The sequence below is a fragment of the Olea europaea genome, chromosome 9 (assembly GCF_002742605.1).
Source record: "Olea europaea var. sylvestris chromosome 9, O_europaea_v1, whole genome shotgun sequence".
Classification (NCBI taxonomy): Eukaryota; Viridiplantae; Streptophyta; class Magnoliopsida; order Lamiales; family Oleaceae; genus Olea; species Olea europaea.
This window is the reverse complement of record NC_036245.1, coordinates 14,617,380-14,633,664: the sequence shown is the minus strand read 5'-3', so window position 1 is coordinate 14,633,664 and position 16,285 is coordinate 14,617,380. Positions and strand designations below refer to the sequence as shown.

Sequence of the window (16,285 nt, the reverse complement as noted above, 5' to 3'; positions counted from 1 at the left end):
GACATACCAAATTATTGATATGTTTTTTGTAATTTACGTCATGGTTATTTTTGTCGGTGAATGAAAACTCTCATGTCCACATAGTTCCTATGGTTTTTATGCTATGTGCCCTTCCAATTTTTGGATATGCTAGGAAAATAGGAGTATTCGTGTGTAGATTAATATATAAAATCACAAAATACAAGGTATATTCTTTATCACACCAAACGAGAGATCTCTCATTCATTCTCAATCAACTTCTGCTTTTTTTCCCCTTAATCTATATTTTTCTTTATTTGTAACTTTAGTTTTTCACTATTCTTGAAGATAACAATGTAGATTCAACCAAGAAAAACCAAAGAATGTTTTTTTATAGCTATATAGGAAGCTTAGAAGGCTTTGGCATCTCATGACGAGCTTTACATATGATATGGGCAAATGTGAATCTCTCCAAAATACAGCTAAACTTTGATTATACGGTACGACAAAATTAAATTGATACATTGTAATTGAAGATGTGTATGGTTTAGACTAGAATAATATTACTCGATTTAGAATCTCTTGTACTACAAATTCTTGTCTAACATTTCGAATTTTTATGGATCGATAAAGAAACATTTGAATTCAAAATCTTTGTTTTTTGATATGGTTTAAAACTAAAAGTGCACATACCATATGTCAAAAGGGTGTATTGTCAGTCCCAGTCAAAAAGCTTATCCCATCCAAAGATATCACCAAATTATTTGAATGCAAAATTTTCTACACCTCTTAGAAAAGAAGAGTTTGAACAAATATAAAGAAATATGTAGAACTTCTTTATCCTATTATAGATATATATTTCATCTGTACTTTCTCAACACCCACACACACACACAACGTTTAACCTTGTTTAAGAGCATGTTTGGCAGGGTTTCGATTTTTGTTTCTACTTCTTATAAAAAAGTACTTTTCGAAAAAGTTACCTTAAGTCAATTTTATCTAGATAGACAAAAAACTTTCAAAAAATAATTCAAATATGTTCAAAAGTAGCTTAGTCTTAGAAGAGTTTTTTATTTTTCAAAAGTACAACCAAAAGAACCCTAAATAAGGTAAATTTTACGAAAGGTCACCATATGAGTCTATTGCTTTGGTCACTAGGGTTCGCTTTTATCTTCTTATAACCATCGAGTCAATTAACTGATATGTGTACAATAATGCATGTACATAGATACATATATATCTATGTGTCCATGTATCTATATCTATATATATGTATATATTGTTGATAGAATAGTGATGTGTGGATGAGTGCGTGGGTGGTTGGCAGGTAAGAAACTTTAAGCATTGAAGGTAACAAAGAGCAAAAGTTGATCTAATTTCTATATGACAACCATCTCAATGCAAAGGTGACCATACAACTGACGTACCACACACTTTTCTCAAAAGTTGTCATTAACTAAACTTAGGTAATGACCAAATGTATTTAAAACTATAATGGAAAACAATTAGCATCCGTTAGAATCCCATTACAATAAATTTCATATTTCTCTATTTTATTTTCAACCACACATTCTTCCATAAAATAATATTACACATAAATCGAAAAAATTTCTTTCTTTTTCAATCACTCAATTTATAAATAAAAAAAAACACTATTTTCCCCATTTTCATTTCCAAAAAAATGGGGTCAAATGGGGGCTTAATTATCTCTATATACTATTTTATTTTACTTTACCAAAGTATGTTTATGATAAAGTAGAAATTAATTAATCTAAGACTAAAAATGGGCTCCAACTTATAAGTATTAGACGAAGTTGGAGCTCTTGATTTCACTCAAGTCCAACATGTTATGCTCGTTGGGATAACTTTGATTCGATATTTAGGTTCGAGTAAATATTGGAAGAAAATAAGCTATCAAATAATGATATGCCAAAGTTGTGTGATGAGCCCGTCTCAAGTGCATGTTTGACAAAGTTTAAGTTTTTTCAAACTAGTCAAATATAATTTTTATCAAAATATTTTATAGGTTTTACAAATTACCAGTCACCTATTGTCAACAAAGTTTGTGAGACCCAAAACTTATAAATACTTAAAAACACTAAGAAAGCACTAAGTTGCTAGTTTTGTTTTTTTTCGTGGGCCACTTTTGTGATGTTAAGTTCATTAACATGAGCTAACAGAGTGACTAAGAATGAAACAAATTGAAATTCAATGTTTAGATTGTGATAAATTAAAGTTGAGTGACCTAAATGAGATCTCACCGAAAGTTCAATTACCAAAAATGAAAGTAACCCGATTGTTATATGTTTTAGAGGGCCGGGCCTCACCATCTACGTATATAAGTAGGGCCAGAATTTAAGTCATGTTGATTTGTGTATGGTTGGGCTTCACTTCAGTCAATGTTGGTCCATTCAACTAACATCTGGATAGCTTGTAAAATTAAAATGGATAATTTACAAAATTAGCACTAACTTTTGGGGTTCGTTTGATTGATTGGCCGTAGTTCATTCAATAAAAGCTCAAATTAAAATTTTCTTTCGTTAAGTTGCTAATCTTACCTACAATAACACTAAAGGCAATAATTTTTTAACACGTACTTCAACTTAGAAATATCTATAAATGACGTGGCATTCATGTGACGAAAGGTTATCACATTAATCGATTGGGCATCAATGATGCAAATTGGGTTGGGCTGATCAAATCAAGCAACTTCTTCTTGAGCTTGAGGTTGAACAAGGGCACGGTCCACCAAACCCATCTTGGTCTATTTCCCTACCTCTGTGTGTGTGTGTGAGAGAGAGAGAGAGAGAGAGAGAGAGAGAGTCAATTTATAATTAGGGTAAAGATACTCGTACAGTCCATCTCGAACTGTACAAGTACAGCCCCCTCACATGAGGGGGCTGTGTGTCTTGCTAAACCCTTATACTTATGATGTATATTAATCTAAATCTTAGTAAAAGAATTATCGAACTTTTTTTTTTTTGGAATGGTAACCTCTGCACCTTAGTGGCGTATTTCAATGTGCAGTTAATACTAGATGAATGAAGAAGTAGCCATTATCTGTTGATCACTTGATCGAATGAACTTTAAGGTCAATAGGTGTCTTAATTTATTGTATCCATATTTTGGACAAATTTTCAGGTCAACAAGTATATTAATATATCCACAATTTACTTTAAATCAATTGCCCAATGTACACCGGTCCTTGTAGTTATTCCTTTCTTACTTCTAGGAAGTTTTGCATGTGTATTTTACCTCATTTTTCAAACCGAACATAGCATCGTAATTAATTTTTTCCATCCTCATTTCGTCATCCATCAAAGTCAAGAGTCTAAAAGACGTAAAGCTCAAACATCACGTCTTACGAGTCTGGGTGCACCTAGGTAAAGCCAGATGCAATAAGTAACATATCACACGGTCCACTTTAGACAATACTGAATAAACATATATGGACAATAAATTTAAGGGTCCATTTGATTGCAAAGATGAAATTTGAGTGAAAAGAAAATGAATTGAAGGGAATCGAATTGCCTAAAATTTGTTTTAGTAGGAGTTGCCAATTAATGGTGTTTGATTGATATAATTTTTCACCTGAAAAATGTTAAAATAAAAGTGTCTTTTGGTGTTCGTTTGACTTTGTTTTTCATGAAAATTTTCAATTTAAGGAATATCTACGTCTACAATTGTTCCTAAAATTTGCTTCCAAAAAAAAAGAAGAAGGAAAAAACAGATCCAAAAATCATCTATATTTTGGTGTTTGTTTAGCTTTATTTTATATAAAAATTCCAACATGCTATTTCTGTCATTATTGGATGTTTTTGGTGGTTCATTACATGAGGATTGTCATTTCTCTTTACATGGGTTCTTGTTGCAGTCGTTTTATTTCACGGTTTAAATAGCTTATCCTTACTTGCCACTACTTTGATCCTGTTGTTAAGCTACATGTATGTACTATCCATTTTCGAATGTTTGCAAACGTTATCTATTGTAACAACATATTATATAATGTTGTGTATCAATAATGCATCACGTCTAGAATCGCTTCTACATGACATATAATTGTAACATTATTCGAGGGCGAAGTTCTGTACCATTTATTTTGATACTACATATATCACAATTATCAACGATAGCACATTTTTTAAAATTGTATTTATAATACATCTTACAGAAAACTCACTAAAGGGATTCTTCCATATATTCTAAAAGCAAACATTCGTCACTATGGAGTTAAAAACATGATTTTGTTGATACCGAAAGTTTAAAATAACATTTTAGTGTAATAATGTCATTGCATAATGTTTATGCGGGATTTTATAGCATGTGGTTGTGAAATAGGAAGTCTCACGCAATATCCAAAAAGAGATACTGAAAACTACAAGTCAAATTCCAAAATTGAAAAGATTTTATTCAAATAAAAAAAATCAATTTCATGTACCCAATACAAATGATTTCATTTAAACACTTATTCAAAACTTGTTTCGCCAACACTTAAAAGTATTAAATATTTGTCATTGGTGGGTTTACTATGTCTAAAACTCGCTTACGTTTTCCCACATGGCTCAGCGGTAGAAGTTGCGTTCAAGTTCTTCTTTGTGCCCCTTTTGGCATAATCGTCTCTGCCCTTGCCCGTCTCCTTGTCTTCTTAGGTTTTCTTGGATGTTTCCTCAACTTTGGTGGATATATATACCGACACCGCATTGATTGTTATTATAATGCCAACATTCACGATTCTCGAGTAGAACGATGCTACCTGAGTAAGTGTCAATGTAAGACTCCTTTGTGTGATAGCTGGAACAATATTTTTAAGGCACTTGTCCCTTTGCCCGATCATAACCAATGCATGTGTACAGAGAACGCTGTCTATCTAAAACTGATTGCAAACGCATGTCATTTCCCTCAAATTCACAAGGTGCTTTTTATTCTCGCCAGAAACTTGGCACATAAATTCGGTGGATGGAGACCCGTGGAATAAAAAAATGAAAAAAAATAAATAAATAACAACAACATTTTATAACATATTAATATGCTTTACAAATACATTAGATGTTTAACTGAAATCTATACATGTTGTCTAATAATTTTTAATCAAAGCAAAAGGAAAAGGCAAAGGCAAAACAGATTAATACATCAATTTCGATTTCAGCTAATTCTCTAAACAGACGAAACAGTTGTATAGAATTGTCAATTTATGAGAAAATCTCATTTGCTTTAATAAGTATTTAAGATATATAGCTGATTAGTACATGTTGCAAAACTTGTTTATCAGGTTCATCTACATTCTAGTTTATTACCTTATTCATTGATCATATATCGCACATTATGGAGAATTCAGATTCATATGGACTGCCACAGTAAATCAGATTACAGCGAATAAAAACCATAAAGAGGGCAAACAGTCAGTTACATAAGATTTCTTACTTGAAGACGTACCACAAGTTATCAGCAAAGTTAATTCAAAAGAAAAATAAAATAAAATAGAGTTTCCGTTAATTCACATGGTCAGTTTTATTACATACAGTTCAAACATTAGATGTTCTATAGTTCCTGTGTTAGAATCATCACACTGAATCCAAATATATATAACATATTACAAATATTATCGTTACATGAAAACATGAAATAATGGAGTAAAGGAAGGAGTTACTGAATTGAAGGATGGTTTTGATTGAATGATTTAGCAGATTCCAGTTTTTTATTCTTGAAGCGAAAGAAGAAATACCAACAGAATTTCTCCCCAAAATGCTGAGTATTGTTCTCCATTTAATTTTTTTTTGAATTGGTTTAATTTATGAGAATGTATTTAATTCAGAGTAGTTTATCGTTTTGTAGTTTAATTTCAGTTACGAAATGTTTTTGAGAGTAATTAAGGGATCAAGTATTTCTAACAATATTATTATCTTTATATAGTATTTTTTTTATAGATATATTGCAAGATATAGTATATTGAGAATATATTTTTTTAAGTAGTGCATATGTGGTTTTTTCCCCCAGAATTTAAGTCATGTTGATTTGTGTAAGGTTGGGTTTCACTTTAGTCAATGTTGGTCCATTCAACTAACATCTGGATGGCTTGTCAAATTAAAATGGATAATTGACAAAATTAGCACTAACTTTTGGGGTTCGTTTGATTGACTGGACGTAGTTCATTCAATAAAAGCTCAAATTAAAATTTTATTTTGTTAAGTTGCTAATCTTACCTACAATAACACTAAAGGCGATAATTTCGTTAACACCTACTTCAACTTAGAAATTAGCAAAATTGGAAACTTATGAATGTTGTTATATCTATAAATTACATGGCATTCATGTGACGAAAGGTTATTACATTAATTGATTGGGCATCGATGAGGCAAATTGGGTTGGGCTGATCAAATCAAGCAACTTCTTCTTGAGCTTGAGGTTGAGCAAGGGCTCGGTCCACCAAACCCTTCTTGGTCTATTTCCCTACCTCTATGTGTTTTGTGTGTGAGAGAGAGAGAGAGAGAGTCCATTTATACTTAGGATAAAGATGCTTGTACAATCCAACTCGAACTGTACAAGTACAGTCCTCTCACATAAGGGGGCCCACGCCGAGGTGGGGGCTCCTTCATGTGAGAGAGCTGTGTGTCTTGCTTAACCATTATACTTAAGATGTATATTAATCTAAATCTTAGTAAAAGAATCATCGGACTTTTTTTTTTTTTAGGTCAATAGGTGTCTTAATTTATTGTATCCATATTTTGGACAAATTTTCAGGTCAACAAGTATATTAATATATCCACAATTTACTTTAAATCAATTGCCCAATGTACACCGGTCCTTGTAGTTATTCCTTTCTTACTTCTAGGAAGTTTTGCATGTGTATTTTACCTCATTTTTCAAACCGAACATAGCATCGTAATTAATTTTTTCCATCCTCATTTCGTCATCCATCAAAGTCAAGAGTCTAAAAGACGTAAAGCTCAAACATCACGTCTTACGAGTCTGGGTGCACCTAGGTAAAGCCAGATGCAATAAGTAACATATCACACGGTCCACTTTAGACAATACTGAATAAACATATATGGACAATAAATTTAAGGGTCCATTTGATTGCAAAGATGAAATTTGAGTGAAAAGAAAATGAATTGAAGGGAATCGAATTGCCTAAAATTTGTTTTAGTAGGAGTTGCCAATTAATGGTGTTTGATTGATATAATTTTTCACCTGAAAAATGTTAAAATAAAAGTGTCTTTTGGTGTTCGTTTGACTTTGTTTTTCATGAAAATTTTCAATTTAAGGAATATCTACGTCTACAATTGTTCCTAAAATTTGCTTCCAAAAAAAAAGAAGAAGGAAAAAACAGATCCAAAAATCATCTATATTTTGGTGTTTGTTTAGCTTTATTTTATATAAAAATTGTCAATTTAAGGGATGTTCTCTTTTACAATTGTTCCTACAATTTGTTTCCATTATTAAAAAAAAAAAAAAAAAAATAATAATAATAATAAATAAATAAATAAATAAAAAATAAAAATTCCACCAAATCATGAAAAATGCAAGTGTGTAGAGAAAAAGATGAAAAACGAATTTCATGGAAAACTTTTGCCATCAAACGTACAATATTGGTGGATGATGGAATTCCATTTTCCATGAAAATTGTGTCAATCAAAAAATGGACTATACTTTACATTTTTCCACATAACGCATTATCTACGCAAAACATTTACTTAAAACTCTATCAAGATAACAAATCTTTGATAATTTCAATAGGACAAGTGGTGATAAATGGAAGAAAGGTAAAGAATATTTATTAGGTGCTTACACCAACCACTATCTCCATGGCCCCCATCACTTTTATAATATATTATGACTTTTGAGTCCAAAAGAGTGGCTTTCTAAACCCACGTGGATGACTCGTTTATTTTGGTTTGATTCACAACTCATTCACATGACTTCGACCCTAAGCATCGTTCTTCTCGGATCCCACTTTATTCCTAACTCAACGTGTATGACTTTTTCTTGGACCTACAATTTTGTTCTTCGCATAATTTTGCATTTCTAGCAATCTTCCTCGAACTTTCCTCCCTCCTTTTAATTATTTGTTATTTTTCTTATACATGTGATGCTCATGATGGATAGAAGAATCGTGTTGCTTAAAACTTAACGTCAATGATGTAGATTGATTCTTGTAAATATATGCTTGATCTTGATGTGTTGTTTAATTTCTTGACTTTGACGAGAAAGGAAGCATTAAATTTAGTCATACAATGGGTGTTTTAATGTTAATACACACAATCTTGTTAAAAACTTGAGTGAGTCTTAGACTCTTAGTAGAGGCAAAGTTCGCTCTTTCACCTCGATAGAGTTCCTACAACAGGTAAATTGGTCACGTAATCCAAATCTAAAGTCATGCAATATAAAGAGAAGAGATTATAGAAACGGTGGCTTTTTTTTTTTTTTTTTTTTTTTTTTTTTTTTTTTTTTTTTTGGAATGGTAACCTTTGCACCCTAATGTCGTATTTCAATGTGCAGTTAATGCTAGATGAACGAAGCAGTGGCCATGATCTGTTGATCACTTGATCGAATGAATTTTAAGGTCAGTAGGTGTCTTAATTTATTGTATCCATAATTTGGACAAATTTTGAGGTCAACAAGTATCTTACTATATCCACAATTTACTTTAAATCAATTGCCAAATGTACACCAGTCCTTGTAGTTATTCCTTTCTTACTTCTAGGAAGTTTTGCATGTGTATTTTACCTCATTTTTCAAACCGAAACATAGCATCGTAATTAATTTTTTCCATCCTGATTTCGTCATCTATCAAAGTCAAGAGTCTAAAAGACGTAAAGCTCAAACATCACGTCTTACGAGTCTGGGTGCACCTAGGTAAAGCCAGATGCAATAAGTAACATATCACACGGTCCACTTTAGACAATACTGAATAAACATATGTGGACAATAAATTTAAGGGTCCATTTGATTGCAAAGATGAAATTTGAGTGGAAAGAAAATGAATTGAAGGAAATCGAATTGCCTAAAATTTGTTTTCGTAAGAGTTGCCATTGATTGATATAATTTTTCACCTGAAAAATGTTAAAATAAAAGTGTCTTTTGGTGTTCGTTTGACTTTGTTTTTCATGAAAATTTTCAAATTAAGGAATATCAACTTCTACAATTGTTCCTAAAATTTGCTTCCAAAAAAAAAAAAAGGAAAAAACAGATCCAAAAATCATCTATATTTTGGTGTTTGTTTAGCTTTATTTTATATAAAAATTGTCAATTTAAGGAATGTTCTCTTTTACAATTGTTCCTACAATTTGTTCCCGTTGCAAAAAATAATAATAATAATAATAATAATAATAAAAATAAATAAAAAATAAAAATTCCACCAAATCATGGAAAATACTAGTGTGTAGAGAAAAAGATGGAAAACGAATTTCATGAAAAACTTTTGCCATCAAACGTACAATATTGGTGGATGATGGAATTCCATTTTCCATGAAAATTGTGTCAGTCAAACATGGGCTATACTTCACATTTTTCCACATAACGCATTATCTACGCAAAACATTTACTTAAAACTCTATCAAGATAACAAATCTTTGATAATTTCAATAGGACAAGTGGTGATAAATGGAAGAAAGGTAAAGAATATTTATTAGGTGCTTACACCAACCACTATCTCCATGGCCCCATCACTTTTATAATATATCATGACTTTTGAGTCCAAAAGAGTGGCTTTCTAAACCCACGTGGATGACTCGTTTATTTTGGTTTGATTCACAACTCATTCACATGACTTCGACCCTAAGCATCGTTCTTCTCGGATCCTGCTTTATTCCTTACTCAACGTGTATCACTTTTTCTTGGACCTACAATTTTGTTCTTCGCATAATTTTGCATTTCTAGCAATCTTCCTCGAACTTTCCTCCCTCCTTTTAATTATTTGTTATTTTTCTTATACATGTGATGCTCATGATGGATAGAAGAATCGTGTTGCTTAAAACTTAATGTCAATGATGTAGATTGATTCTTGTAGATATATGCTTGATCTTGATGTGTTGTTTAATTTCTTGACTTTGACGAGAAAGGAAGCATTAAATTTAGTCATACAATGGGTGTTTTAATGTTAATACACACAATCTTGTTAAAAACTTGAGTGAATCTTAGACTCTTAGTAGAGGCAAAGTTCGCTCTTTTACCTCGATAGAGTTCCTACAACAGGTAAATTGGTCACGTAATCCAAATCTAAAGTCATGCAATATAAAGAGAAGAGATTATAGAAACGGTGGAAGCTAAGACAACTATTTTTATCAATATCTATTCGTGTATCACATGTCTACCTGCTTGTTTAACAGAGCTTTTGAAAAATTCAAAATTGCTTTAAATATGTTTTGATAATTTTTTAAAAATACTTTTCTTGATTGTAAGCATTTTTATTTTTTATAGGAAGCAGACATAAGGTTATTTTCACTAAAATATCTTTCTGTAGTAAAGTCGAATAAGAAATTGCTCTACATGTCACGTATTTGAAAATCGTGCCATGTATCACCAAAGCGATAATTTAGCGGTGGCTGGCATTTTTGGGTGCATGTGAGTTATAGGATAGAGATTCGTGCTGCTGTAACAGTGAGAAGAATTGAAATTAGATCACGTCTATTTACTGCCTAAAGGGGTTGCCGGTTGGTAAATATGTACCACCGTTGAATCCACTTCAATATTAATACCAAATTAATGTTAGATGTGGTCACCAGCGAACAATATCATAGTTGAGCCTGTGGGACCAACATCGATGTCCTCGAGAATGTTACGATTCGACTAACTAGATAGACAAGGGTCTGCTTGCCAGAACTTATGAAAAGTCATAAACTACTTATGAAACTAAAAAATTGCTTTTAAACATGTTTAACCAATTTTCTGAAAACATATATTAGTTGGCTCGAAGAGCTTTCAAAGGAAGCTGACGTGTAGCCTCCGAGAGGTCTTCTACAAGAGGTAGAAGTCCCGTCAAACATGTCCAAGTATAAATCAATGAAGAAGTTTCCACAGATCAAGCTCGAGACAAAGTACGAATTTACGAAATACATCAACATTTTATCAAGGAATTTTACAAGACATAAATTCTTCTGTCAGAAAAGAACAGATATATCTAATAAGTAATAAGATAGAAAATTAATGATTAAAAACATCATTTTGCTCTGTTTTTTGCCACCCTACTACTATGGAGCAAATACTTATTCAAACAGGTAAAAATTAATGACAAATTTGTTTCAAGAATCCAAGCCTTTGATTTTCCAAATCATACTCCAAGTAAAAATTCTGCTGCTGATAATTACCCAAAATTATTGATGGCCCTGCTAAAATCCCCTGACCGATGCCATTATTTGTGACTACAGTCATGCAAATCACAGAATCATCAAGAAATGAAAAATAATCTGCAATGGGTAACTCCATTTTTGCACCTCCTTTGAATTTGAAAGTTAATTTGGGCAAATTGATTGTTTTTTCACCTGAAACAATGAAGCATGGTCTTAATCCAGATTCTTTTTCGACATCTGCAGCTCTGGGATAATGTTTCCCCACTTGTTTTTCAAATTCTTGTGCAACTAATTCATGCACTTGATTATCCATGACGGTGAAGGTGGAGCCGGAATCCACTATAGTGCCGCCGTTTCCATCGGATCCCGGCACCAGGAATTTATATGGGACTTTGACGCGGGTTCCTCCGACGGTGATTTTTCGAAGTGTTACGTAGTAATAATCTTGAAATGCTGAACGTGAAGCCACTGGGTTCTTGTGGAATGGGGTGTACTTGATTGTAGCATTACCAGTGGTGGGCCTGGTGGCGCCCGCGCCGCCTCTGATTAGAACCAGTTCGCTACTTACCGGCATGTCGTCGAACCGGTGAGAAACTAGGCAGTATGAGAATTTCTTCAGGCCCATTTGGACTGGCAATGACTCCGGCCCACGACCAAATCCGGCAATGCCCGAAGGCTGCCGGGATGAGAATAAGGAGCAGCCGACCATGAAATTCTCCACAGATGTTTCGGGGAAAACTAGAGTTTCCGACAACAATAGCCCGCCGGTTGATCCAGAACCGTACTGAATTATATACGGTGGACAAGTTTCAGTACAACTGGTGGAATTTTTATCACATTGTTTACATCCAAGATTGGGGTAAACCAATCTACATTTCGGGTTTTTGCAGCCCAAAATCTTCACAGAAGATGACGATTTTGGTATAAACCTCGATATATTCACAGAATTTATGTTAGGAAAATTGCAGGAACTGCATTTATACCTCTGTGTGCATGGGAACCAGACTAGGCTACTGCCTGTGTCCATGACAAAGGATAGTGTCTGCGTCGGCGTTCCAAAGCTGAGAGAGACAGAATAGCCGCCGTAGCTCTTGGGAAAGAGGGGTGCTTTGGTGACTGAAATGTTGGTTTTTGGGTGTTTGAGGTGGTGGGCTCTTGCCAGAGATGCAGCGGCGAGTTGGTTGAGTTTCTGCCATGGGCTGCTGAGTGGTGGTGCTACGGCGGAGGAGAGGGAGAGGGTGATTTTATGGGCTGAGGAAAAAATGGGGAGAAGAGAAAAAAGGGAGAAAAGTACTAAAAGGCGATGCATTGAGAATTTGGTAATGGAAATTCAGTGTGTGGAGATGAGAAGACGAGGATAATTATCTACAGTCTTGATTTTAACTTTTTCTTCCTTTTTAATATATTGCAGCTTTTGGCTGCTTCTTATAGATGAAATTTTAGGGGGGACACTAACGGTTTGCTTTATCAAGAAGAATCATATTCGATTGAAGCCAACAAAATTTTCCTTGTTAAGGACAGAACAGTCCTAATATTTTTGGAAAAATTGCATCTTTAGTATATTAATTCTTAACCTTCGAAAATGAGCTAATCCTCGTCTTTTTATTATATTTGTATAATCTCTATGTACAACGAATCTATTCAAATGATTGTTTAAATAACCCTTAATATTCGGAGTCGATAAGACTGAATATTTTTCTCAGAAGTCTTGAAAGTAATTAACCACTTGCGGAAAAAAAATTATTGTAGCTAATTAATCCTTTTAAACATACATCAATTTTTTTATTATTATTTTATTTTACTTATATTGTTATAACAATTGACAAATGTTTGTTTCACTTTCTTATTAGCCGTTAAAATGTCCGATTCATAAGTAGAAAAATCTTGCATTTGGAGCCCACGGATATGGCCGTTGGGTTAATTTCAAATGTCCAAGAAATAATTGTATGCTGCGACTTTTGCACAGGTTCCACGTTTAGGCTGCATACTCAAGTTTCCGTGACATATAAGAAAACATTCATCCTGCTATTATGGCCCTGTTTCATTTAGGTAAAAATTAATTTTTCATAGATTTAGAGCCTGTTTGAAAGTGATTTTGAGAATTGATTTTTTGATCGTTAGGAGAAAAGTGGGGTCTACCTGTAAGAGAAGAAGTTAAATATGACGACTGAATAATGAAATAACGGTAAAAAAATCAATTTTTTGGACCAAAAAATCACTCCCAAACAAGATGTTATATAAAAGTTGGTAAAACATATGGTTAAAAAATTAATAGAAAAATGTGATTAAGAAATTAATTGTCAACAAATATGGATTTGAGGTCGTATCTTTGTTCTAGTCCCCATTTGACAAAGGATAAAGATGTATGTACATACAAGGGGGTTATCAAATGGTTTATACCCCCTCACAAACATGCGGGTCCCACCTGTTATTAAATAATTCGAGCTGTGGTCCCCACTTTATATTGTGAGTAGTGTGTAAAAGATTGTGTACATATAGCATGATCCTTGACAAAATTGCATAAGAGGGGATTTCGGCGACAAAAAAAAACAGCTGGTTTCTGGTCCTTTTGTCAAAGGGTCTACGAACGTACCATCATGTCACAACAATAGCATTTTGCTTTCTCTAAGAACTAGAGTTTTGTTACAGGTACTATCAAATTTTCTTAGAATTATTACAAAATTCCATTTGACGCATTATCATTATTTCTTGTCAAAAATCACAAAAATAAAAAGACACTACACAGATGCTGCGTTGCAGGTGTGGTGCCTGTGAGTTATTCCTTGTACTCAGGGAACTAAGGCTCTGTTTCAGCTTCATTTCAAAAAGTAGATTCTGTAATTATAAGTTTTTTGGAAAAATATATAATTCCAAAATGGAGAAATTTTTTAAATTTACATTTAAAATTATTTTATTAAGAGAGTGCATAGTTAAAAATGAGATTGAAAAAAATAAAATTTTAAAGAATGAAGCTCAAATAGGACCAAGTCTTCTCTTGATCAAAGAAGCATTACTTATTCTTTTGACAGAGTAAGATGCTACCATGGTGAAATTGATAGATACGCTATGTATCGATTCCTCATTGATCATCGATTATTTTACCAACTTACCATCATTATTCTTTCGACTTTTATTTACCGATCACTGATTCCTTATTCATATAAACTATTATGAGTTCAAAACATGCCACTACGGTAAAATTGATGGACACGCCATCGATTGATGATCGGCTAGAGTCAAGCTCAAGACTATGAATTTTCCACTTGAAGTAATAAAATGCCAAGTGAGTACGAGGGGAAAAATATCAAGGAATCTAATGCTATGTGACACTATTTTGAACGCTTGACACATTCAACCCCTATTTGGTTTAGTTAAAAATCAAACTTTTAATATATTTTATTAGAAGTTAATGAAAAGTTGATTAAAATTACTCGTCTCACGAAATATGTGGTTGACAATGAGATTAAAAATATATGAGTTTTAAAAAATGAGGGCCAAACACGAGTTCAGTATAGCGAAGGTGTGCAAAGCAACATCCAAAACTCAATAGTAGCCTTAAAAACATTTTCTTACAACCTCTCCGATTTAAGAAATAACAATACCGTTGTGTTCTCAGTTCAATATTTACCTATATAGAAGCAAAGTATTCCTTGCTGAGCTTGGGATCTGGTTTCATAGACTTCTCCCCAGGCTTCCATCCTGCTGGGCATACTTCATCTGGCTTCTCCTGAACATATTGAAAGGCCTGCAGAAGCAGCTTGTGCCATAAATAAAAACTCATCGAAATTCTAAAATGCATAGAAGTAAACAAACTATGGAAGCCGAGTTATTTACCTTAGTGATACTTTATAGTACCACACAATGAAAATATGTTGCTATAGCATTTTCCTGTGAACTTCAATCAAGTTTTGCCGAACGGTATCATGGGTTTCGAGGGACCAAATCCTAGACGTCTGTCTTGTTCGTTATAGTGAATATATATAGTGTTACCTGGGGAGTTCTCAGTGTTTCATCAACACTTCGGCCAATCACAAGATTGTTGATGGTGGAGTGTTGAATCACTCCTTCCTTATCAATGATAAAAAGTCCTCTCAATGCAATTCCCTGGAACAGCACCATGACTGCATAAGAAATTACGGGTTGTAGTGTTTTTACATCCTCCGAAGTTTAAGAATAAGCAACTCAAGTAGCCCCAACTACGAGATAGACTGAAAGGAACAAGCCCAGTCAACTTCCGTAAATTTTAAAAGCTGTATAATATTAAGATGAAGGGTAATTATCCATTCAAATACCCTCGCCACATCACGAACAGGCGTAAGCTATATTTATGGGCTCATTATCGACTTTAACATCATTACAAGGCTTTCTGTATTCTTACTGTTGGGAATCTACTTAACATGCGCAGCAAAAAATAAAACAGATTTCGATTCCCATCAGGAATTCCTTTGTGTTTAGATAGAAATTGTGAAAAGATTGTACATTTTTCAAATCTGCAAACTTCTTTGTTATTCTTTTCGTTCCAGCAATCTTGATTCGTCATCCACAGTTGTCCAATTGTCCAACCTCTAACGGTGATCCACACAGAAAACTTTTTTTTTTGGATTGAAAATCCTACTCATGTATTTATATAAGTCCAAACGGGTCTGGTCTGGTCCGGTCCAATATTTAATTAATCCATTTATTTAAATTCAGTCTGTGAATTAATTAATCCAATTAATTAATTCGGACCTATAAATAACCAACTCAATTAATTAATTTATCCAACGATTGTTAAATTAATTAATTGACAAATTGTAATTTTTAATTCTCTTTTGTGTGCGATCCATCAGGTTCCCGATCACGATGTCCAACGATGTGAAATATTATTTTGATCTAATCAAAATTGATAAATTAAAACACCTTTTTAATTTATCACTAATTCACACTCGCCGTCCAAAATTGACATCTAGCAATGTGTCAGGGCAATACATGTGACGGGAAATGTCATGTGGTATGACAAAACCAAACTCATTCGTTTACCGTGAAACTATAATCACTTCGTC

General features: G+C 33.3%; 2 protein-coding genes across 2 annotated transcripts; both read right to left on the bottom strand.

Moving 5' to 3' along the window:
* Nucleotides 1-10,981: 10,981 nt before the first annotated feature.
* Nucleotides 10,982-12,663, bottom strand: LOC111399777 (probable aspartyl protease At4g16563). The gene has a single exon (XM_023027254.1). It carries the CDS (start codon nt 12,550-12,552, stop codon nt 11,179-11,181), a length of 1,374 nt encoding a protein of 457 aa, XP_022883022.1. The 5' UTR covers nt 12,553-12,663; the 3' UTR covers nt 10,982-11,178.
* A 2,103-nt stretch (nt 12,664-14,766) lies between these two features.
* On the bottom strand, nt 14,767-15,377 carry LOC111400077 (2-Cys peroxiredoxin BAS1, chloroplastic-like). Its single transcript, XM_023027530.1, has 2 exons — nt 15,234-15,377; nt 14,767-14,988 (listed from the first exon to the last, which is right to left on the bottom strand). The coding sequence occupies exons 1-2, from the start codon at nt 15,360-15,362 to the stop codon at nt 14,872-14,874; spliced, it is 246 nt and encodes an 81-aa protein (XP_022883298.1). The 5' UTR covers nt 15,363-15,377; the 3' UTR covers nt 14,767-14,871.
* Nucleotides 15,378-16,285: the final 908 nt, after the last annotated feature.